Here is a 23738-nt window from a genome sequence, read left to right as displayed (position 1 = left end):
CCATGGCCATGGTGAGGCACCATGGAACACCTGTGTCCCACTGGCCTGTCCCTTCACTCCAGCCTTGGAGCAGCGTGGTTGGAAAGAGCACAGTGGAAAAGGCCCTGCCCTGCTGTCCAACAGCAGCTGAACATGAGCACCAGGTGGCCAAGAAGGCCAGGGGCATCCTGGCCTGTATCAACATGGCCTGTAACCAAACCAAGGAAGGGATTGTCCCCTGGCATGGGTGAGGCCCACATCTCAAGGCCTTTGTCCAGTTCTGGGTCCCTGCTCCTGGACATGGAAGTGCTGGAGCATGTCCAGAGAAGGGCACGGGAACCAGGGAAGAAGCTGGAGCACCAGGAGAGGCTGAGGGAGCTGGGGGCTCAGCCTGGAGAAAAGGAGGCTCAGGGGGGACCTTCACACCCTCACAACTCCCTGACAGGAGGGGGCAGCCAGGTGGGGGTCAGGCTCTGCTTCCAGACACACAGCAATAGGAGAAGGGGACATGCTGCACCAGGGGACTTTTAGGTTAGATATTAGGAAAAACTCTTTCACAGAAGGGCTCATTAGATCTTGGAATGGGCTGCCCAGGGAGGTGGTGGAGTCACGGTCCCTGAAGGTATTTAAGGGAAGACTGGACATGGCGCTCAGTGCCCTGCTGTAGTTGACATGATGATCCTGGTCACAAGTTGAATTCGATGGTCTTCGAGGTCTTTTCCAACTGAATTAATTCTGTGATTTTGTGATTGCCGCGGCGGCGCCGCCCAGACGCGGGGCGAGCCCGGAACGTGAGAGGGGCGGAACGCGGCGCCGAGGGGCGGAGGCAGCGGCGGGGCCGCAGAGTCCGCGGCCGATCCTTCCCCCAAAGCGCTCCTGGGTGCTGTGGCCAAGGCAGTTTTTCTCCCCAAGAGCTTAGTCCCTGCGGTGTTTCTGTAGTGGGGATGCTCTCAGGCAAGCAAAGTGATAGCAGATAAGATAAATTCAAGACATAATCCCCCCACCACAAACGGCACTTTCAGGTGCCATTGGATTCCCTGCCTGTAGCTGAATTCTCCTCACAAAGGGCTTGGGCCGCTTAAGGCTGGGGCTGTGCTCAAGAGCTGGAATACCCTTTGTCCTGGCTCCCCAGGGAGAAGGCCGAGCAGGCCATCTGGAACCGTCTGCAGCACCTCAAGGCGCTGAAGGCCCGGCGGCCGCAGGCTCGTGCTCCGCTCCGCATCGGGATCCTGGGTACGGCTGTGCTGGGTCTCCTGTATCCCACTGGCAGCACCTGCCCTTCCCTGGGGTGAAAGCAGCTGGGAAGGGCTGCAGGAGTAACAGAGCGCAGGCCCTGCCTCATGAGGACCCTTCTCCTTTGTTAGGGCCGAGAGGCTTAAGGAGGAGATTCTGCACAGGGAGAAGCTGGTTGATATCTTGGCAGGCATGCCTACCATGACCTCTCTCTGCTGAAGTCCCTGTTGGTCTAGGGCCAACCACAGTTGCCACTGGTCCTGACCACAGCCCAGTTCTGTGGGTGACAATAGACTTGCCCTGTGTGGAAATGGGTAAGGGATGTTTTATTTTGGGCTGACAACTTCTCTTTCTAAATTCTCTCCAAACCCATCCATGCTGCTCTCACTTTTCTTGCTGAGTCCACAGGTTTTCCCTGGTACTTCCCCAGCCCACATACACCTGCTGGTGGAAAGCTGGAGAGCCACAGCAATCATTCCTCTGGCACAGGCACAAGCTGCCCGGGGAATTCCCGGGCTGGTAGTGCCACCAGGGAACACAGATGTGCCCGGATTTCCTTGATAGCAAAAATATCTGGTGTGCTTGCTCGCAGCCCCAACCCAGCTCCTGTTGTCCCTGGGTAGTCCCAGCACGTGGCTGCAGGGTGGCTTGAGCCATGGCATCATGAGAGACATGTGGAAAGAGCTGGGACAGGATGGGGAACTGCCCACACGTGCTGAGGAGCGTGTGGGGCCAGAGGGACTCCGGCCCTGGGGAGCAGGGGTGGCTTACGGACAGTGGAGAGAGGGGTCTTGACCTGCAGTCCTGGGCAAAGGACAGCAGCAGCACAGGACTCCTGCAAGTTCCTGTTCTCCTGGGCTCGTGGTTCCCATCTGACCATTCCCATTCCTTCTCTAGCAGCCTGGAGGAGCCAGCCTTTCCCCAGTGGAGCAGACCCCACACTCCCAGAAGAGGCAGAGCAGCTCGGCAGCAGAAGCCTTTACCTGTCCAAAGGGCGGGGTCAGGCAGGTCAGGCTGGACCCCAACAGGAAATGAAAGTAACTCAAGCATTTCTTCTTCCCTCACTTTTGTCCTGCAAGGAGAGACCAGCCAGCCAAGCTCTCCTGGCTGGAGGGGCTCAGGGGTGTTCTCCCCTCACACCTGCCTGGCTGCACCCAGCTCCTGCCCCTATCTCCAGCCATTGTGACAAGAGCTGTGACATATCAGGCCTCAGAAGTGCTGTCTTTGGAGCTTGATCCTGGGCTGATGGATGTCTCCTCCTGTGCATGGCTGCTCTGTGCAGGAGCCCTGTGACAGGTTCTGGAGGTGCAGGGCACCCCACTGAAGTTGCCCTGGTGCAGCTGCCCAGCCCAGCTGGGTGCTCCTTTGCCAGCCCTGCTGGGTGTGGGGGTCTCTGGGGTCTGCTCACATGAGGTGACAAGCTGTGACCTGCCTTCTTTGCCCACTGCTGTGCCCCTAGGATGCTCTGGTGCCATTGGCAGGTCTGTGGTGTGACAGAAGCAGCTCACAGAGTAGCCAGGAGAGCCATGGGACAGAGATGGAGAGCAGCAGGGCTGGGACACTGCTCCTGGGCAGCCTGGGCTGCTCCCAGCTTTTGCCAGGTACAGGCTGCAGGAATGTGGCTCTGTCAGGCTCAGCTGGCAGTGTCAAACCCAGCTCTGCTCCACTGAGGATGCCACAGGCAGGGATTGCTGGCACTGACAGAGAGCTGGAAACCAGGCTGTTGCCTCCTCGTTTCCAGTGCCCCTTCCCTGCCTTTGGTGAGAGGCACCAGGTGTGCCTCTGTACTGGGCCATGCCATGGTGCCAGCAGCACAGCGGAGCAGGGCAGTGGCCAAGCAGGAAGTCCTGGGGCTTCCTGGCTGTGTGGCCCCCTGGGTCCACACATCTCCTCTGCCCGTGGTTCCTGTTTTGGCAGGGATATAAAGGTGGTGTGGGCAGGGAGAGCCCAGCCCAGGCCAGCACTGCAGGAAGCCAGGATGGGAGTGCAGAGCCTGGCAGTGGCTTGCGGGACACTGGCCTTGTGCCTGGCACTCACCACAGCCACCAACCCCGGCTTTGTGGTGAGGATCACCCAGGCAGGCTTGGACTACGGTGGGTTCTGCTTCTGATTTCTCTCCTCACAGATGTGCTGGTGGCAGAGGTGTGGAGCCAGGTACCCTGGGAGAAGTGCAGGGTCCCAGGGCAGGATGGGGGATCCTTGGCTGTGGGTGGCCATGTGAGGAGCACAGGGGCAGGATGGGGAAATCCTAGGACAGGGGTGCCAAATGCACCATTTTCCAGGGCTTCCCCTGTTGCACCTGCATGCCCCCCAGCCCACATCGTGATGGAGGATCTGCAGAGGGATCAGCACTGTGGAGTCTCAGGGAGCTGCAGCCAGGCAGTGTCGGGGGCCAGCACAGCAGGAGAGCGCTGGTCCCACAGCACATCCAGGCAGCTGAGCTGAGAACCCTGGAGGAGGGAGCTGCAGAGGAGAAAGGAGCTGGGGAGTTCTGGGGTGGGGCAGTGACAGAGATGGATGGGCCCCGTGCTGGTTTTATCGAAGCAGGCAGAGCCCTGGCTCCAGCAGAGCACAGTTATGGATTGAAATACACTGTGTGAGAAACACACAGCAGCCTAGTGCCTTGGACCTCCTGCAGCTCTCACAGAGTGCACTATATGGAGGGTGAGGACTGGGACATTCTCCTTTCTGTAGCCACCACCTTCCCCTGGGGCTGCAAGCAGGGCATCAGGCATGATTGCCTGTGTACCTCAGGGCTCTATGCACAGAGGTTTGCTTTAAAGCCAGCCTGGGAGGCAGCATCACCTGGATCTTTCCTTTGATCCTTCTGCTGCATTCTCAGTGTGTGCTCCAGCTCTTGTGGCAGTGGGGGTGATGCTCTCCCTGTGTCCCTGCAGCTAAGCAGGAGGGGATTGCGATGATGAAGAAGGAGCTGGCCCAGCTGAAGCTGCCAGACATATCGGTTAAATATGGGAATAAGCACTATGAGATCTCCAGGTGAGCCCTGCCAGTGCCTAGGAGCCACCCACTGCCCCTCAACCCAGGCAAGGGGCAGGAAGGGTGGGGAGGGTGGGGAGCCCCTGGAGCAGTGAGGACCATCCTGTCCCTTCCTCAGCTCCCTGAGATGTTTGCCCTGTCCTTGGTGCAGGCAGGTATGTTTCTGTTTCACTCCTTACCCATGGGGAGAAAGGGAACTGGGGTCACAGCCCCCTGGGAATGGGTGGATTGTGTGCAATCAAAGCTGGGGTAGTGGAGATGGCCTTGCCTGTGGGACCAGGGCACACGTTCCCACGTGGATCAGGAGCCCAGCCTGTGTGGAAATGCAAGCTCCCTGCTGCCCTGGGTGCCTCTCTGCTCCTGCAGCGCAGCGTTTGGAGCTGCTGTGGGTGGCTGCAAGGGCCACATTCCCAAAGGTGCCACTCTGCTCTGTGTGTCCCTGCCAGGCATAGCTTTGCAGCAGCAGAACTGCAGCTGGGGATGCTGCCAGTGTAGTGACTCCACTCTGTCCTGCTCACCCTCCTTCCCTCCCTGATTATCTCCCTCCCTCCCTAGTCTTGCACTTGGGAGCAAGGAACCACTGTAACATGACTTTTCTTTTAATTCATATATTTTTAGACTGCGCCTTCGTGATTTTCATTTGCCAAAATCACAGATTACCCCAATCTCCAATGTGGGCCTGCAAGTTTCCATCTCCAACGCCTTTGCTGAGCTGTCTGGGGACTGGTGGGTGAAATTTCTCTTTGTGTGAGTTCCCAGCTTTTCCTCACCCTGTTCAGGCACCCACTCTGTGTCTCCCTCTCTGGATCTGGACAGGTTTTTTCTTCTCTCGCTCTCCCTTGTGTTTTGGGCAGCTGTCACTTTGCTCACCCAGATATGATGGATAAAATAGGGTGGGAAGCAGGAACAAAGCACATGTTGGGGGTGCTGTATATGGACCCTCAGGTCTCTCTTCCACCACCCCTACTTGCCTTCATTCCCTCTATTTAAAGGTTATCTCTCCTAGTTAATGTGCCAGTGAAATTTGTTTCCCCTGAGTTTAAACACTTTCCCAGTCTCCTCTGGATGCTCTGTACAAGGGGTAGACTGATCCACATAGATTAATCCTGAAGCTGATTTGAGGTGTCTTCACCAGGCCTCAGCATCAACGAACATCTCTTTTTCATCAACAAACCTCTCTCCCTGCAGGCGGGGCCATGGATCTTTTAACCTGAAGGTGGAAAATGTCTACATCAAAATCATCCTGAGGCTGGGCAGTGACACCACTGGGAAGCCCACCATCAGCACCTCCGACTGCAGTGTCCGCATCTCCAAAGTCCGAGTGCACTTTTCAGGCAGGTTTGGGTATGTAACTTCACTGGAAGGTCTGGAAACTCTGTGTGTTCACCCACCTGCCATGGGAATGTGACTCTACCATGGGAATGTGACTCTGCCATGGGAATGTGGCCCTGGTGCAAGGAGTAGGCTGTTGGCAAATCTGAGGTGGCTTGGTCTTAAATCTGGCCTGAATTTCTCCTGCTGTGGCTGCACATTTAAAGGGGCTGGGTTTACCAGACTTCTGTGGTTTACCAGTGAGTCTGCAAATGGAAACCCTGGGGCAAAGCCAGATGCCAAATTGGTGTGGGAATGATGTTCCCAGGGTCTTGCATCTCCAGGGTCTCCCTTTCCTGGGCACATGCTTCTGCAGTATGGATCTGAGCTAGACAGGGCTTCCCTCTGTGTCTCTCTGCAGGTGGCTTTACAACCTGTTCCACAGCGTTATTGAGTCCAGGTTGCGGAAGATTTTAGAGAGCAAGGTACGTGAACAGTGGAGGGCAGGGCGCTGGGTTTTCTGGTGGTCTTTAGCCCTCACTTGTAGGTGATGTGCTGGAAGGATCAGATGTAGGGATGTAACTACATCCAGAACACATGAATGTGGGGTGGGTTAATCCTCTCAGTTGCTCTGCTTTGGCCATGTCCTGGCTGCTCAGCACGGTTCATTCCTGCATGGGCCACATGAGATTCCTTCCAGGGGTCTTCCCAGAGCTGAACTGTGCTGAGGGGAAATTGCTGCAAGCAGATGCTTGTCGGTATAAACCCTGCTTGTGTCTTGGACACTTAATGTGCTGCCTGATGAATGGAGACAATCATCACTGTGTGCTCTTTCACTTAAGCAGACTTTGTCATGGAGCAGGGAGCGGGGCTGAAGCTCTGAGCTGGGGCTGTGACTCTGCTGCCCTCGCTCATCTTTGCTGCCTTTCTGTCCCACAGGTCTGTGACAATGTGGACCAATATGTACAAAACCAAGTCCAGAAGCACATCCAGACCCTGCCAGGTACTGAGGGGCTGCAAGTGGCTTTAGGAACAGCTCTTCCTAGCTTTTCCCAGCCATGAGAAACATTTTACCTTGTGTCCACTACCCATCTCCTGGTATTCAGGTACCCAAGCTGGGAGCTGGAGAGCATCTTCTCAGCAGAGACAAATCACTCTGTCCTGTCTGGCTGTGGAGATCCCTTTGGGACAGGCAGGGGCTCAGGCTGCTTTAGCTGAGGGATCCAGGCCATCCTCAGGTCCAGGAGATTGTTGTGAAAGAGTGAGGAGAAAAATGGAGGGTTTTGCTTTTAAACAGAAGCAAGCATAGGGGTAGTTGGTAGTGAGCTGAGGCCCAGGAAGCCCAGGCATGGCACTGTCCAGACAGCAGCAGAGGCCATCTGCTCCCAGCTTTCCTGACCATGCCATTCTTATTCACCTCTCTTCTTCGTGTTTTCAGTCACAGCCAGGATAAATGCCAAGATTGGGCTTGATTATGCCTTGGTGGCACCCCCAAGAGCTACTCCCCAGTCCCTGGACCTGTATCTGAAGGTGAGAGGTGGCCCTGGGGACACTTGATTTGGCCAGTGCTCTGCCACAGGCAGGTGGGAACCAAGGTTTCGGTACCTGCCACAAATGCTGTTTGCCATCCTGAGTCAGCAGGTGAGTCCCACTGCCATTTGCTCCCCTTCTCCATGTCTCTCCATCCTCCCAGGGTGAATTCTACTCCCTGGCCCATCGCTCCACTGTCCCCTTCTCACCGCCGCCACTGGCCTTACCCCCGGATCATGACCGCATGGTTTACTTTGGAGCCTCCAGCTACTTCTTCAACACAGCCTGCATTGCCTACCACAAGGCTGGGGCACTGGTCTTTGAAATCACAGAGGCCACGGTGAGTGGCACGAGCAGGGCCAGGAAAGAGGTTCCATTTGCTGAGGTGCTCCGGGAGCAGCAGTCTTGGAGAAGCCGCAGTGGGAGAGCTGGAGGCTGTGGAATGAGGCTGGGCTGTCAGACATGGCAGCATTTGGGGACAGGAGGGTTCACCATGGGCTCCTCTGTGCCACATTGCCCCAGTATGACAGTCCTCTCCCTGCAGATCCCAAAGGATGTGGGATTCAAATTGGACACCTCTGTCTTCTCAGCCTTCATTCCCCAGGTGAGCAGTGTGGCCCAGCCTGCCTGCCCAGAGCTCTTGCACACACAGGCTTTGCTCTGTGCCAGGTGTTCTCCCTCACGACTGGGTGTTTGTGCCATCATTCCCATCCCCTCCCTGCTCCCACACAGCTGGAGGAGATGTACCCAGACATGCCAATGAAGTTCAGGCTGTCTGCTCCCACTGCTCCATTCCTGACTATTGGACCAGGAGGAATCTCGTTCCAGCCCGTTGTGGATGCCCAGGCTTATGCCATCCTTCCCAACTCCAGCCTGGCTCCTCTCTTCCTCCTCAGCCTGGTGAGTTCAGACACAGCCTGTGGCAATGGGGCAGGAGGGAGTTTGAGCTGTGCCCAGCCCTGTTGCACCAGGGGAGGTGCCAGGTTTCTGTCCAGGCACAGTGGGAGTGTCCCCAAGTGAACAATTCCTGATCTGGCAAATGCCAGGTTTAATACCAGGTGCAAACACACCCCTGGATGGGCAGTGGTGTGTTTCAGCTGGTCAGAGCTGTTCCCTCGGGTGTCTGCTTTGGGGTGGGGTGGGGTGAGCACTGCCAGAGCTCTGTGCTCTCTCCCCAGACAGGGAACGTGTCCGCTGTCATCAACGTGAGATCCGGCCGCATAGTTGGGAGCCTGGATGTGGGCAGGTACAGAGGGGAGCAGCCATTGTCTGGGCAGGGGGTGGCTGGGGGTACCTCTGTGTGGGTGCCCAGGAACAGAGAGGGGATGGCAAGGTCCTAGGGATGTGGGCTTGCTGTGGAGGGAATGAGCTGGGGCTGGAGGGAGTGGGATGTGCATGGCCATCAATGGGTGGAATTGCTCCCTCTGTTGGGACATCCTCCACTTCTGCCCCTGCACAGGATCAGGCTCTCTCTGAAGGATTCAGCTGTTGGTACTTTCCAGGTAAGCTAGCCTTGATGATGACCAGAGCCCCCAGCATGGAGCTGGCAGCCTGCTGGGGGCAATTCCACACTGCTTCCCAACATGGAACCCAACATTGATCCTGCAGCCACCTCCTGCCTCAGCCTGCAAGGCTGGGAAAGGATCTGTTGCTGCTCTCACCCCAACATTTCCTGCCCTGCCAGTGCAGCCAGACAAATCTGCTGGTCTCTGGCAAAATGTGTGCCCTTCCCAGCTCCTCATCTCCTTTTCCTAATTATCTTCCAGTGCCTGCATGTCTCCTGGCCCACAGGCTAAAGCTTTTCCTCCCTTCTCCCCAATCCCTAGGTGCAACTCCTGCAGACTGTAATGAACAACTTGATTTCCAGTACCCTGATCCCACATCTCAATGGTGAGAATTTACTGGGGGGAATGGGGGTGCTGGAGCACCTTCCGCTCGGGTTGCTCCACTCTAGTGGTCCCAGCTCACTAATTAAATCCTCATTGCCAAGGCTGATCCAGGGAAAAGTGCGTGCAGGAGGCGGCAGTGAAGCAGTGGGAGCCTCTTGCTGCTCTGACAGGCTCCCAGCAGCAAACGCAATGGAAAAAATGAGCCCTGTGCATATCCTAATGCTTTCCAGACCCTCTCCCCAAATCCCTGCATCTCCTGCCTCGCCAGCAGTTCAGACCAGAGCGGGGCTGGTGGCTGCAGGGGCCAAGGGGGCTCTCATGGCACAACATACAGCCCTTCTGTGGAGGTTGGGGGGAGTTTCCTCTGCCTGCCCCAGGAGCAGTGGAGGAGAGGAAAGGGCTGGGGGAAGGAGGTGGCCGCCTCCTCTGTGTGCGCTGTGCTCCCTTGACTCCCATTCCCACCCCAATGTAGACACATGTGCTGTCTTTTCCAGCCCATTTAGATGAGGGTTTCCCTCTGCCACTTCTGGACAGGATCCAGCTCTCCAATACCCTCGTGAAGTTCTACCAGGTGAGTGAGGGGGAGCACCTGCCCATGAGCTGGAGACCATCCTGCTGTCCCTAAAGCCCTGCCTTACCAGCACAGCCTCCAAATCCAGTTCCCCAAGCTGTGCTGGGAAGTGATGGATGGAAGGCTGATCTTCACTGAGATCCGAGTGGCCCATCAGCAAAACAGAGCACGCATGTGCCAATCCATTCTCTATTCAGGGATGTGGTGGGTGCTGGGGAATGCAGCTGCCATGGGCCACAGCAGCCTAGTGCTGTCTCTTTTTCTCCCAGAATTTCCTGATGCTTGGAGCAGATGTTCACTTCCAACCCCAGGCATGAAAATAAGGTGATGAGAGCCCTTCAGCACAAAATATGTTCCATTCTCCACTTGCCCTTCCCTGCCCTGATCCCAGTGCCAAAGATTACTGCGCCTGCCAGTGCTCTGCACTGCTGCCTTGGCCTGGACCCTCATACCTCCCGCTGGGGCCTCACCTGGTGCTACCATGAGCTGGGGGTGCCCTGTCCCGAGCCACTCCCCCCCTCCTTCCTCTGAGCAGCAATAAAGGTGTTGGTGATGGGGCCTGAGTGTCAGTGTCACTGTCTGTGCTTGGGGCTGCACTGGGACAGATGGGAGCTGGAGCTGGAGCTGGAGCTGGAGCTGGAGCTGGAGCTGGAGCTGGAGCTGGAGCTGGAGCTGGAGCTGGAGCTGGGTGGGGACCACTTGGTTTGGCTGTTTCCATGGCCATGGTGAGGCACCATGGAACACCTGTGTCCCACTGGCCTGTCCCTTCACTCCAGCCTTGGAGCAGCGTGGTTAGAAAGAGCACAGTGGAAAAGGCCCTGCCCTGCTGTCCAACAGCAGCTGAACATGAGCACCAGGTGGCCAAGAAGGCCAGGGGCATCCTGGCCTGTATCAACATGGCCTGTAACCAAACCAAGGAAGGGATTGTCCCCCTGGCATGGGTGAGGCCCACATCTCAAGGCCTTTGTCCAGTTCTGGGTCCCTCGCTCCAAAATGGACATGGAAGTGCTGGAGCATGTCCAGAGAAGAGCACGGGAACCAGGGAAGAAGCTGGAGCACCAGGAGAGGCTGAGGGAGCTGGGGGCTCAGCCTGGAGAAAAGGAGGCTCAGGGGGGACCTTCACACCCTCACAACTCCCTGACAGGAGGGGGCAGCCAGGTGGGGGTCAGGCTCTGCTTCCAGACACACAGCAATAGGACAAGGGGACATGCTGCACCAGGGGACTTTTAGGTTAGATATTAGGAAAAATTCTTTCACAGAAGGGCTCATTAGATCTTGGAATGGGCTGCCCAGGGAGGTGGTGGAGTCACGGTCCCTGAAGGTATTTAAGGGAAGACTGGACATGGCGCTCAGTGCCCTGCTGTAGTTGACATGATGATCCTGGTCACAAGTTGAATTCGATGGTCTTCGAGGTCTTTTCCAACTGAATTAATTCTGTGATTTTGTGATTGCCGCGGCGGCGCCGCCCAGCCGCGGGGCGAGCCCGGAACGTGAGAGGGGCGGAACGCGGCGCCGAGGGGCGGAGGCAGCGGCGGGGCCACTTTGTCGGCGCACGGCGGGGCCGCCCCGTCCCGGCCGGTCTGTCCGTCCCCCAAAGCATCCCCCAGACGCGGCCATGCTGCCCGGGGCCCGAGCGCTGCGGGCGGCGGGGCTGCTCCGCCCGCCTCGGGCCGCCCCCCGCTCCGGGGCCGCCCGCAGAGCGCGCTGCGGGCCGGGACAGCGGCCGCTGGGGCGCGGCGTCGCGCTGCCCCCGGGGCCCGACCTGCAGCACTTCCTGAGGGCAGCTGCTGCGGGGCACTCGGCGCCGTCACCGGAGCTGCCGCCTGAGCCGGGCTCTACTCCCGGGAGCCCGAAAGGTCTGTGGGTCTTCGGGGCAGGAGCTGTTTGGCTCAGCAGAACCCCGCTGCTGTAGCCTCTCTGCCGGGTCAAGGGCAGCCGGTGCAGACAGTGGTGCTTCACTGCTGGAGCAGAGTGGGGGAAATGGGTTGTTTGAGAGTTTTTGGGGCCCTGAGCGGGTTTTGACACTGAAAGGAGTTTAGTCCTTGGCTGCAAAGTCCTGTGTGTTCTTCCACCATGGAGCTGAGCAGAGAGCAGATTGCTCTGGTACCTACTCGCGGTGTGTGCTGGGCTGTCAGTGGGGCTGTGGCAGCCCCTGTGGGGCTCTGGTGCCATGGCAGGGATGGTTTTCGTGGCCATGAGTATTGTGTCTCAGTAAGGACTCAGCTGCTGCTACTCTGCAGTCACGGCCCAGCCCTGCTGTGCTGCAGAACACACAGGTTTCCCAGAGTCTGTCCTTTGGTTTATTCTCTGTGGGCTGCAGGTGCAGGCAGCTTTTGCGCTGCTTCCCTGACTCCAGTGGTGGGATTGAAGGCTTTTTCCCATAGAGCAGGGGATAGGACAGGTGGTAGATGAGAGCTGAGCAGGCTCCTGTGTCACACACCCTTTGTTGCAGTGTACCTGGAGACCTACGGCTGCCAGATGAATGTCAGTGACACTGAGATCGCCTGGGCCATCCTGCAGAAGAATGGCTATGCCAGGACAAAGGAGCTGGATGAGGTAAGGAAGCACCTTGGCAGCTCTCCTGGAGCACAACCCTCATGCCCTGGCTGTGCCTGCAAGTCCCAGCTTTTCTCTGGAGTGCAACCCTGTGAGATGTTACGAGTTTTGCGGTCTGAGTTCTGTGCAGTGAAGGAAACTACTTAACAAGTGCGGTAGAAAGCTGTGGGTTGTCTTTTTTCTTTAAACTACTGGGCTCAGTTGGAGAGGGATTTGACACAGCGGGATCCTCCTGTCTCATCTTTGAGGTTACTTCTACTATTTAGTGAAGACTCTGCTTGTCTTCTGTTTCTTTCTTGCAACTCTGTTTATTGAAACCTGCCGTGTACTCAGACAGGTCTTTTTCCCTGAGTTAAGTGAGTTTTATAGTCTACCTCTTCAGGTTTTCTGGGCAGGGCATGAGAACTTATTGTTTGGCTTTTACAGATTCTTCTCTTTTTGTTGCTTTTGATTTAGGCAGATGTGGTTCTTCTTGTCACCTGTTCTGTGAGGTAAGGAAATGTTTGTCACTGGTTTGGGACAGTTTTTAAGGAATTACCATTTGAAAACAAGGCAGTAAAGGTGTTGTATGAGGGAGTGTGCAGGCGAGAAAATGGCTGTTTAACTGAGAGTAGGGCTGGATATTAATTAATTTACAACATTAATTGGGTTATGAATGGCTTATCTGGGCAGTGAAAAGTTCTTTGGTAGTGTAAGTTGTGTATATATGCCATTGGCAGTGAGAGACCCACACAATTAATGATTTTATTTTTAAATATTCTGTCTTCTCATGAAGTGATTCTCTAGTACACTGTCTGTACTTTAAAAATGTGAGAAATATGTTTAGGAGCAACTTGATATAAAGGGAATATTCTTGGTTTTTATGAATGCAGAAGACACCAAATGCTCATTGTCACTTGCAGGGTACCTTGTACTGTGGCCAAGGCAGTTTTTCTCCCCAAGAGCTTAGTCCCTGCGGTGTTTCTGTAGTGGGGATGCTCTCAGGCAAGCAAAGTGATAGCAGATAAGATAAAGTCAAGACATAATCCCCCCACCACAAACGGCACTTTCAGGTGCCATTGGATTCCCTGCCTGTAGCTGAATTCTCCTCACAAAGGGCTTGGGCCGCTTAAGGCTGGGGCTGTGCTCAAGAGCTGGAATACCCTTTGTCCTGGCTCCCCAGGGAGAAGGCCGAGCAGGCCATCTGGAACCGTCTGCAGCACCTCAAGGCGCTGAAGGCCCGGCGGCCGCAGGCTCGTGCTCCGCTCCGCATCGGGATCCTGGGTACGGCCGTGCTGGGTCTCCTGTATCCCACTGGCAGCACCTGCCCTTCCCTGGGGTGAAAGCAGCTGGGAAGGGCTGCAGGAGTAACGGAGGGCAGGCCCTGCCTCATGAGGACCCTTCTCCTTTGTTGGCAGGATGCATGGCCGAGAGGCTTAAGGAGGAGATTCTGCACAGGGAGAAGCTGGTTGATGTCGTGGCTGGCCCTGATGCCTACCGTGATCTTCCCCGGCTGCTGGCAGTGGCAGAGTCTGGCCAGCAAGCTGCCAATGTCCTGCTGTCCCTAGATGAGACTTATGCTGACATTCTGCCTGTCCAGACTAGTGCAGGTGGCACGACAGCATTTGTGTGAGTACCTTTTCCCAGTGCTTGTTTTTGCAGCTCCAGTTTGGAAATCTGCTGTGCAGAGCAGATGTGCCAGTGACAGCAGCTGCCCAGGAGATGCAGTGTCTGGCTGCATTGAGTCTCCCAGATTGTGTGTGTGTGTATTTGCTGCTGCTTTGCTGTGTGACTGAGCCCTGGAGAATGTGCCCTGAGCTCAGGCTGTTGTGGACTTCTCTCCCTCTCTTTTGGGAATGCCGACTCTCAGCCTGATGCTGATTGAGTGATTTCTGTGCTGCTGTCCCTTCCTGAAGTCCATACCTCTCACATCCCCTGCCTTCTGTGGTGCTGTGCCCCAGGTTCTGCTGTTTATTCTTCTAATCCTCTACACATTATAACTTCTGATTGTTTAGATTTAGTGATAACATTGTCAGACATGAATCAGACTCTGCTCAGTGTGGCCATTGCATATGGAAGAACAGTATTGCTCTCTGCAGGAGTGGGACGTAGAAGGATCTTTGATCAGTGCCAGGCTGCAGTGGCAGTCTGTGCCTCATTAGTTCTTTCCAGCTTTCTTGGAAATGTGCATGAAAAGTCAGGTGTTAGCTCAGGGCAAGCTGAATGCAGTGTGGATGGTCTGTGTGTGGAGCTGGCTGCAGGCAGCACTGCTGGGCTCATCCTGGGCAGGGTGCAGCATGGATGGTTCTGGAGGAGCGGGGTGTGACCCGTGCTTTACCTCTCGGCAGGTCCATCATGCGGGGCTGTGACAACATGTGCACTTACTGCATCGTGCCCTTCACCCGAGGCCGGGAAAGGAGCCGCCCCATCGCCTCCATCCTGCAGGAAGTGAGGATGCTGTCGGATCAGGTGAGGCAGAGCCTCCTCCTGCCTGTCCCAAACCATGGGAGGAAGGGTGGTAACAGTGTTTTCAGTGGTACTTGTAACCACTGTCACTGCCTTTATCTACAGAGATGAGGTTGTGGTGGCTTTTTGATTCCCCTTGTAATACTCCATGACACAAGGGAGGGAGGGCTTCTGTTGGAAACTCCTTGGAGTAAAACCATGGCCACCTTTGCAGCTCAGCCATTCTGCCCAGGTTAGATTTCTTTTCTCTTTATTTTGTAGGGAGTGAAAGAAGTGACCCTATTGGGTCAGAATGTCAACAGCTTTCGAGACCTGTCTGAGGTGCAGTTTCAGTCACTGGCTGCCCCAGGCCTCAGCCGTGGCTTTAGCACAGTCTACAAAGCCAAACAGGGAGGTTTGCGCTTCTCACACCTGCTGGACCAGGTCTCTAGGATTGATCCAGAAATGAGGATCCGTTTCACCTCTCCACACCCTAAGGATTTTCCTGATGAGGCAAGTGTAGAATAAACACCTTGGCTCTGCTTGCAGGCAGAGAGGCAGCTCTGAAATGTGAGGTATGGGCTGTACTGCCTTCCCAAACAAAGAGAATGTGGGTTCCCAAACTGGGAACAGCAGGTCCTGGGAGTTGGATGCTGGGGCTAAAGCTGGCCCCAGTTTACTGGTTTACAGTATGTTGGATTTTACCCAGGGAAGACTCTTCTCTTGGCACCCTGTTACAGTTAAGCTGTCTGAGACATCTCCTGATCACTTACCACAGGTCCTGCAGCTCATCCAGGAGCGACACAACATCTGCAAACAGCTGCACCTCCCAGCCCAGAGTGGGAGCACACGAGTCCTGGAGGCGATGCGGCGAGGGTGGGTCACCCCACAAAGAGCCCTGTGTCCTGCCCTCTGATTTGGGCTGCTGGTTTCTCCTCACTGATGTTGTGGGTTTCCAGTTAGCAAGTCCATGTGCTGTTCATTTCAGATACACAAGAGAAGCATATTTAGAGCTCGTGCACCACGTGCGTGACTCTATTCCAGGTGTGTGTTCCTTTGGTTTGGTCTGAATTCTGCACAGCTGCATCACACTGTCCTTTCCTGAGAGCAGAATTCCCATCTTCAGTGAGAGAAGTGTACAGCTGTGTGTCTGTTACAGGAGTGAGCTTGAGCAGTGATTTCATCACTGGGTTCTGCGGAGAGACAGAGGAGGATCACCAGCAGACGTTGTCCTTGCTGCGGGAAGTCCGCTACAACATCGGCTTCCTGTTTGCTTACAGCATGAGACAGGTGAGTGCAGGCCCTGGTGGAGAAGACTGAAGGCTGAAGTTATCTCTGGGTGTGTCCCCTAAACTCCTCAGGGCTGTTTCTCACAATAACACATTTTTTAAAAGGTCGTTGAAAATCATACACAAAGACTTAGCATACTGGTAGATGTTGTTTGTCCCAGGCAGCACTTGTAGGGTATGTGCTTCTGCAAGGGCTGTTGTTGTGTCTGGGCAGCTTCCAGCTTCTCTGTAGGAGTGTCAGGGTTGGTAACTGCTCAGTGACCTGGCTCTGCGGATGTTCCAGGGTCATTGCAGGGAAGAAACTGTTTCAGCAGAAGCTGCAAATACATTATTTGCTGATGAGGAATGTGCTGATGGAGCTGGGCTGGAGCCCAGCTATAGGGGTCTGTCAGTCAAGTCTGGAGGGAAGTGGTGAATTTTTGAGAAGAGAGGGTAGTTGGAAAGTCTCCATTAGAATGCTCTCCAGAGTGTATGATACTGTTGGGGAAGAGGACAGAGGATTGGGAAACATAAGGAAGCAAAGGGATTTGGATCACCATTCAGTGCATAGATTAGAAGTAGTAGAATCTGTTGCCTGTGGACAGACAGGCACATCCCACACAGGAGCTGCAAAACTGTTTCACAGCCACTGATACTCAGTGCCCTGCATCAGACCTTCTGCCTAAAAGGTGGAGAAGAAAGATGTGAGGAGCACGAGGATGTGGCTGGCACTGGAATAGTTCCTTTGTGATACAAACTGAAATGCTATTGGAATGTGGGAAGCTGTTGCTGGAAATGGAGCTGGCTGGGGTCAGACAAGGCTCTGGGGTCAGGCTGGGTGCTGAGGGGCTGCACTGGCTCTGTGTGTGCAGAAGACGCGGGCGCATCACCGGCTGCAGGATGATGTCCCCACAGATGTGAAGAAGCGGCGGCTGGAGCAGCTCATTGCCACCTTCCGGGAGGAGGCTGCGAGGGCCAACGCAGCGCTGGTGGGACAGGCCCAGCTGGTGCTGGTGGAAGGGGTGAGTGGGCCTGGAATGGAATTGTCCTCCTCCTTTCTTGCTGGCTCTGAGGCTGTGCACAGCAGTCACCACTTCTGGCTTCCCTTCTCACTTTCCCCTTGTAATCCCAGGACTTCCAAGACCATTTCTTCACACTTAAAGCAGATAGCCTGACTTTCCCAGAGCACTGAGCACAGAGGATGGGATCAGTTAGGGATGCATCTCTGGCCAAGCAGAGAATTTGTGCTTTGGTGTGTGAGTGTCACCCATCAGCTCTGGCCACAGTGCTCTGTTCCAGGGCTTGGTTAATGTGGGTTTAATACCATCAATAGTGCTCAATTAATTCCTGAGGCAATAAAGCCCAGCAGTGAATCAGAGCAATTGCCATGCAGGTAATGTTCCCTATCCTCTTTCCAGCCCAGCAAACGCTCTGCCTCGGAGCTGTGTGGGAGGAACGACGGCAACATCAAGGTGATCTTCCCCGACGCCGAGCTGGAGGATGCTGCCGAGTGCAGGGCTCCAGGCAGAGCCCAGCCAGGGGACTATGTGATGGTGAAGGTGACCTACCTGCAGTGCTCATTTCCTTGCACAGTGCTGTTCTCTAGGGCAGCTGCTGCTAGAAGAGCCTGAAATTAGAATAGATATTCCCCAGCCTTTCTGTGCCTGAGGACCCTTGCTGTTTCTTTCAGGTAACCTCTGCCAGCTCACAGACCCTGCGGGGAGTTCCGCTCTGCAGGACCACCCTATCCCGTGCTGCTGCTTCTCACTGAGGGATCCCTGCTGCCCCTGCATGGAAGCAACACATATTCTCCATGAAGAAACAAGGAAGTGTGGTCAGGTGGAGAGATGGTAGAACCAGGGAGATATATATGTATATTAAAATTTATTTGTGAAATAATAAAATACATATATATTTATGCTTTGGTGCCATCTTACCCCTCATGGATGTGTGCAGGTTCAAAGGGATGTGTGAACTTTCAAAAAGGTTCAAAGCTGCATGTGAACTTTTAAAATCCAAGTACTGTGAGATTGTGTATTTTGACTTGCCTTGAGGCTTGTTACACCCTTACAGTGCTTCGGGTCTGTCCTCTGTGGTCACATCCTCTGGCACAGCCCAGCCTGAAAGATGGATGTGCAGAGCAGTTTCTTCCCAGGAAGAAACTCAGCTGAATTTAGGAGCTGCAAAAGCTGGTAGTACCTACAAAACAGCCCCAGGAGCTGCTGGAGAATGGCAGAAGTACCGTCTGAGGGTAGAAAGAGCTGAAAGAACAGAAGATTGATTAATTATTTCCAAATATTGGCAAAATGCTTCGAAAGGGGAGCAAACCTCCCCCTCCAAACTTTGCTTGTGTGTTGGAATGTGGCACTGGACTGTGGAATGAAAAATGGTGTTTAACGTGCACCAGTGAATCTGTTGTCTCTGGGGCTGAAGGAATGCAGCCTTGCCCTGGTACTGGGGAGGATTGGATCTTTGGAGGAGATTTCCTTGTTTCCAGGCCTGGGGGTCCATGGGGAGAGATGATTGCTAGTTGAGGGTCATCTCTGGCCTCTTAAAACCTGGGGTGCAGTTTTGTAATCCAAACATCTATGGGTGTCCTTCCCTTTGCTTAATAAGAGAAGGGGTTGTATTGATTTAAATGGTCAGAAAGTTCTTGAAGTGCATCTGACAGTTCCTTGTTTTCATCAGCCTGCAGCTGACCCTGGCTTCACAGTGTCACATTCCAGCCTGCTCTGTGAAATTCAAACAAGGACCTGTGACCTGCACTTGTGAGTAAACTGAGATGTGAGAAAGGATCACCCCTTTTCATGCAGATAATAATGTCATTAAAATAAATCCTTGGAAAAGGCTCTAGCCAGTGACCAGTTTTGAAGGAACAGCTGGTAGCAGGGCAGTCACAACGTGAATTTGCAGAATTTTAAAATAAACCTCCTCTCCTGCTCAGTTCTTTCTGGGCTATAATTGTATCTCTTTGAAAACAGCATGGTTCACTGAATATTCATTAGGCTTCAAGAAACAAATACATTTTGCTTATTATCTCAGAGCTGAGTCCCTTCTGCTAGAAGTGAATCTGCACAGTCAGCACAGTCCATGAGGGCTCTGAGGTGCACAGGGCTGCTCTGCCCTCCTGCTTCCACATGGGAAAGTGTCTTTGGCCCAAATTCACAAACCATGGCCTGAACCTGTGCTGCCCAGTGAGGGTGAGCCTGTGGTCCAGGGGGGATTCAGGAAGAAGCAGCAGATTGGGATGAAATCCCAAAGGAAGCAGCAGCATGTGTAAGCAACAGCCCTCAGAGGTGATGGGCGCTGAGGCCAACATGCTTGCCTTATCAAGCCCACTGGGCAGTGGCCAGATTTAACTAAATCTTTCAGCTCATGAGCCCCATGAATCCTGGGACCAGGACTCAAGCCAGAGCACCCTGGAAAGGACTGACACCCACCTTTCCCTGCTCATTTTGATCTCCCCAAGAACGCCTATTCCAAGTGGGAAATGGAGACCACAGTGTGTCCTCCCCCCTCCATCCTGCTTTGAGGCCAGCTGTGGCCGTTTTACAATCATTATTTTAAGAGCAGGAGACTAATGAGGAGGAGAGCTGGGTTTTACATTTTGATGAGGAGGTGATAATGCTCACTGCACGGGCTCCCGGGGGAGCCATAGCACTCACCATTTGCTTCGCCTCCTTAGTTTTTATAGGCCTCCGGAATGAAGACCGAGGTTTTAAGGCAGCAAAGCATCCATTAGGAAGTGCTTACGGTGACCTTGGAGGCTGTGTCAGTCCTTTGGCACTGTGTGGAAGAAGGAATGTGTTATTTTCCTTGAGGCCTGGAGGTGGGATGCAGGTTCTGTGTCGCTTGTCAGGTTTGCTGCCTAAACCCAGCTGTTGGGAAAGCTGAACTCGTACCTCGTGTTCTTTCTTGCACGTTTCAGTTCCCACCCTGAGCAGGGATGAGAGCCCTGAACCTGCCATCTCCCTGATGTACACCTGTGCCTTCTGCAGGTCCAAGTAGTGCCCTTCCAGTCAGTCGTGCCCCAGTTACGCCCATGGGCAAACACCTAAGGAGGCGTTTGGCAGCTCAGGTTTCCCAGAACAGACCTGAAGTGCTGGGATGACATTTACTTTCCAACAGCAGCCGTGCCCTGAGGGTGTCTCCTAACACCGGAATTTCGTAACACACAGCCTGCGCTTTTCTCTCTGCTGGCAGGGTGTGTGGGCGAGGCTGGACATCACCCGAACACACAAATAGCTTCACCTGGCAGAAAGGTCGCTGTCAGGGAGAACAAGAGCCCATTTGTTCCCCAGACCCCCATCAGAGAACAAACTTGTTTGTCCTCAAGTCTTGGCTGTGCTCAGGGACTGGAGGGACAGACACCAGCAGCCGGCACTCACAGGCCCTGTTCCCTGCTCAGCGCTGGCTTTTATTGAACTAAGGACAGCCTCAAAATTGATGCCCATCATTGCCTATTCTCACCTGCCCAAACTTCTTCCCTTCTCCAAGACTTTTGAAGCAGCATGGGCAGAACAGTCAGTCTTTTTCCCAGTGCCAGACCTGGCCATGGTGTATCATGTGCTGCCCCAGAACCCCTCGAGCTCTGCAGTCTGTTTTCCCTCTGCATGTCATGGTGCTGGTGGAGGGAAGGATGGATGTTTTCCCTGATGGAAGCCTGTAAGCACAGTTTGCTTTAGGTCAGCTGGAGCCTTGCTCTGCTGAGGGGGTGGCAGGTGACAAGGTACTGCCTCTCAGTGATGCCAGCAGCCTGCCAGGCTTGCCAGGGAAAATGCTTTCCTCCTCTTTTCTCAGGGGTTTTCACTCCAGCAGACAGGCTCCATGTGCCTGCCAGCCCATTCCCCCAGGCCTCCTCCTCCTTCCTGCTCTGGGACTGCTGTGGGCTGGGGGTCCAGGGAGTTTTCCTTCAGCAGCTTTTCATCACCATTTCTGAAGCCAGCTCTTTGCACAGAGCTTTGGGATTTAATGCAACATAAAGAACTTTCAAAACTATTTTCCACTTCTGAAACCAGTTCTATCTTCAGTTCACTCTTTTCTAAAACTGGCAGTGGTTGGGTTCTGGCAGGGCAGGTACAGCTGCTCCTACAGGCTCCTCTGCAGTCGATGGTGAACTCTGTGCTGTGCTGGAAATGCAACGAGCTGTCCATTGCCATTGCTTGTTGCACCCCCAGAGCAGCCCCAAGCTGCTCTGCAGCCCCCCCAGGTTGGCATTGTCTGTTCCCAGCGTCCCTCCGTGTCCGTGCGCCTTCCCGGAGCACTGCTGGGCTGTGACCTGCATGGCAATGACAGAGGCACCGGTGGTGAGTGGCAGCTCCGCGTTTGGGGGTTTGTGAATTCAGAGGGTATCTCACAGCCTGTCACAAGCACTGCTGCTCTCTGGGGCCCTGCAGTCCTGTGGCTTTGCCTCCTCCCTTGTGAGCAATTTATTTCCTTTACTGACAGACAACTATTGACTTCTCATTCTCCTGAAGATGAGATGTCTTGTCTCATCAGGTTTAAATTAGTTTTATCTTTAGCCTTTCCTATAAATAAGCTCTCATCACGGTGTCATTACTTGATATCTATTTTCTGATGTTTTTCATTAATGGCTCTGTATCTTCCAGATATTTTTTCAAGTATTTTTTTTCCCTGCTGCTGAGTTATTTAAGAGTCAGACACAGATCAGAGACGTGAAGATGGTCTGATGCTAGTCAGAAACAGCGTGGAATGGACCAGCACCACTTGGTGTGTGGAGCAGGGCACTGGGACTGTGATGGGGTGGCAGTGGGACTGCACTAGGGCTGTCAGGGATGGTCATGCATTCCCTCCCTGTCTCTCTGCATCCCTCTGATCCCAGCCTGAGCTCTGACACGCCTGGGGCTCTCAGGAGCACGAGTCAATAGAGTAATTAAAATGCCTCCCATGAGGCGAAGGTGCTGCAATTCCTTTGGACAGCTGTATCTGTGAGAAACAGAGGACTACTTTCTGTGCTTCATGTGCCTGGCAGGGGCTCTTCCCCTTCAGCAGAACCTCCACTAGGAAATGTGAAAGGGAATTTTTTCACATTATTTCAAGGGGGCCCTTGCCCAGGGTCCCTGTTCCTGCTGGGTCTGAGCCACCTTCCCCAGCAGCCAGTCTGGGGCAGCTGCCACTGCCACCAGGAACATGGAGCTGGAAGTACTGCCAGCCTGGGGACAGGCAGGGTGGCCAGCCTGGGGACAGGCAGGACTGTCAGCACAGGGACATTTCTTATTATGTCTTCAAAAGTGGCAAAAGCAAAGTCCATCAGTGCTGAAAACACCCAAATCTCAACCTCACTGCCCTACATTTACTTCTTGCATTAAGGAGGAGGAGAAAGGCGTCTAATTCCTGGAGAGCAAACCCCGGGATGACAGCAGCCTGATGCACAGTGGCATGTCAAAGGGAGCTGTCAGGGTGTTCAGGGACACTTCTGGGGCTGTGTTTGCCACTACAGAGCCAGGTCACCGCGGGATCCCTCGCCCACCCCAGCTGTGGCTCCCAGGTAGGAATTAGAGAGCGGCTGCAGCGCCTCCAGCAGAGGGTTTGAGGGTGATTAATATTCAGCACACTGCTGTGAAAATGAACAGCCAGAAAGGATTGTCCTCCTCCCATTCCTGCATCCATGAGGGCAGTGAGGGGGGAACAGAAATTAAATTCACTTTTGGTCAGGCTGATTATGGGGTTTTGAGACTAAACAAGGTACTCCATTCTCTTTTGCATATTTAGTGTCTTTTAATCTGTTTCTTCTTCCCCCCTTTTTTTTTTTAATGTCATCTTTCTGTAATTTAATTACAGGAAGTTTAAAAAGAATAGGAGGCTTTGGTTAAAGCTATCAGAACCAAACAGGAGGCAATTCCAAAACCAGTTTCCCTTTAAAAGAGGGAAACATTCTGACATTTCATTAAAGGAAAGATTCTTCCCACAATTTCTTTTCCAAACTCCATTTTGAAAACCCTTTATACAGTTGGTGGAAAAGCTTTCCCTATCCCATGCTCAGCAGCCAGAGCCTGGCAGGAGCAGTAGCAATGCTGACAGTATCCCTGGGATTCTCTGCACAGCAGACAGGTGTTGTTGGGTGCAGAACCCAGCAGGGTGAGAGCAACCTCAGGAAAAAACCCATCAGTGCCCCCACAGCCAGAGCTGGCAATCTGAGCTGTTTCAGAGTCACCTGTCCTGGCACACTGGGGCTGGGTGGTGCTGGCAGCAGGGACATCCTCCATGGCACTGTTTTTATTACTCTTGGTGGGTCAGACCAGTGCAGGTGCTGCTGCTGTCCCCACAGGGCTCACAGGGGACCTGTGCCCACCCCTGCCCCTGTGGCAGTGGAGGTGGGACCCAGCCCAATGGCACCGTGCCACCTGGAGAGGTTTGTGGTTTGGCATTTTGGCTCTAGGATTGCTGAGGGAATATTTACATCTCTTTCTGCAATCATTCACAGCAAGTGAGCCTAGAATGGAGCTTGGCACGTTCCTTCATCCTCCTCCTTTGGTTTCCTTAGGAACTGGAAACTGAAGGTGCCCAATGAGGCGTTACGGATTCAATAGCTCGGGCCAAGGCACTGCCACCCATCCTGTCCTTCCCCTCTGACCACAGAGCTCTGCCACTGTCATCAGAGGGCACCTGGCATCTGCCCTTTGTGCTCTGAACACACACAGATCATCAGCACCAAGATCCACTGGCAGAGCCCCCAGCGTGTGGGTGTTACTGCAGCCAGAGCGAGGTGCCCAGTGCCCACATCTCATTAGCCTTGTTACCTCTGCCATTAATTGGCAGGGCAGGGGTGGCATTGGCTGCTCAGGGTATGGTGAAGGTGAGGTAAAGGGAGTAAAGGAGCAGCAGGAGAGGCTGGGCTGCGGTCCTGTGGCACTGGTGACACATCAGCAACACCAGTACCTTGGGAAAAGAGCAGTGAGAACCTCCAAGTTTTTCAGGGGATCATTTAGCCACCCAGAAGACGTGAGCAGGAGTCCTGGC

The 23738-nt window shown here is 54.2% G+C and overlaps 2 protein-coding genes across 4 annotated transcripts; both read left to right on the top strand.

The window, feature by feature from the left end:
* The first annotated feature begins 781 nt into the window (after positions 1-781).
* Positions 782-10068, top strand: LOC111938150 (bactericidal permeability increasing protein). 3 transcript variants are annotated; one of them, XM_086853402.1, is made up of 18 exons: positions 782-933; positions 1112-1212; positions 1344-1526; positions 2110-2220; positions 4110-4209; positions 4828-4935; positions 5398-5553; positions 5942-6005; positions 6460-6523; positions 6959-7050; positions 7214-7390; positions 7595-7654; positions 7783-7950; positions 8229-8296; positions 8510-8552; positions 8877-8940; positions 9434-9510; positions 9780-10068. In XM_086853402.1, the coding sequence occupies exons 3-18, from the start codon at positions 1523-1525 to the stop codon at positions 9825-9827; spliced, it is 1404 nt and encodes a 467-aa protein (XP_086709528.1). In that variant the 5' UTR covers positions 782-933; positions 1112-1212; positions 1344-1522; the 3' UTR covers positions 9828-10068. The 3 variants fall into 3 exon arrangements, with proteins under 3 accessions (XP_086709528.1, XP_086709527.1, XP_086709526.1); XM_086853401.1 differs by having other exon boundaries at positions 861-1212; positions 2110-3305; XM_086853400.1 differs by lacking the exons at positions 782-933; positions 1112-1212; positions 1344-1526; positions 2110-2220 and adding an exon at positions 3171-3305.
* A 1042-nt stretch (positions 10069-11110) lies between these two features.
* On the top strand, positions 11111-17676 carry CDK5RAP1 (CDK5RAP1 mitochondrial tRNA methylthiotransferase). The gene is made up of 13 exons (XM_086853399.1): positions 11111-11366; positions 11963-12066; positions 12523-12557; positions 13229-13329; positions 13464-13674; positions 14394-14514; positions 14773-15003; positions 15269-15366; positions 15479-15534; positions 15650-15780; positions 16631-16780; positions 17177-17317; positions 17449-17676. The coding sequence occupies exons 1-13, from the start codon at positions 11126-11128 to the stop codon at positions 17527-17529; spliced, it is 1701 nt and encodes a 566-aa protein (XP_086709525.1). The 5' UTR covers positions 11111-11125; the 3' UTR covers positions 17530-17676.
* The last annotated feature ends 6062 nt before the right edge of the window (positions 17677-23738 follow it).

This window comes from Cyanistes caeruleus, chromosome 16 (assembly GCF_971803275.1).
Source record: "Cyanistes caeruleus chromosome 16, bCyaCae1.hap1.1, whole genome shotgun sequence".
In the NCBI taxonomy this organism is placed as follows: domain Eukaryota; kingdom Metazoa; phylum Chordata; class Aves; order Passeriformes; family Paridae; genus Cyanistes; species Cyanistes caeruleus.
This window is presented reverse-complemented; position numbering and strand designations above follow the sequence as displayed.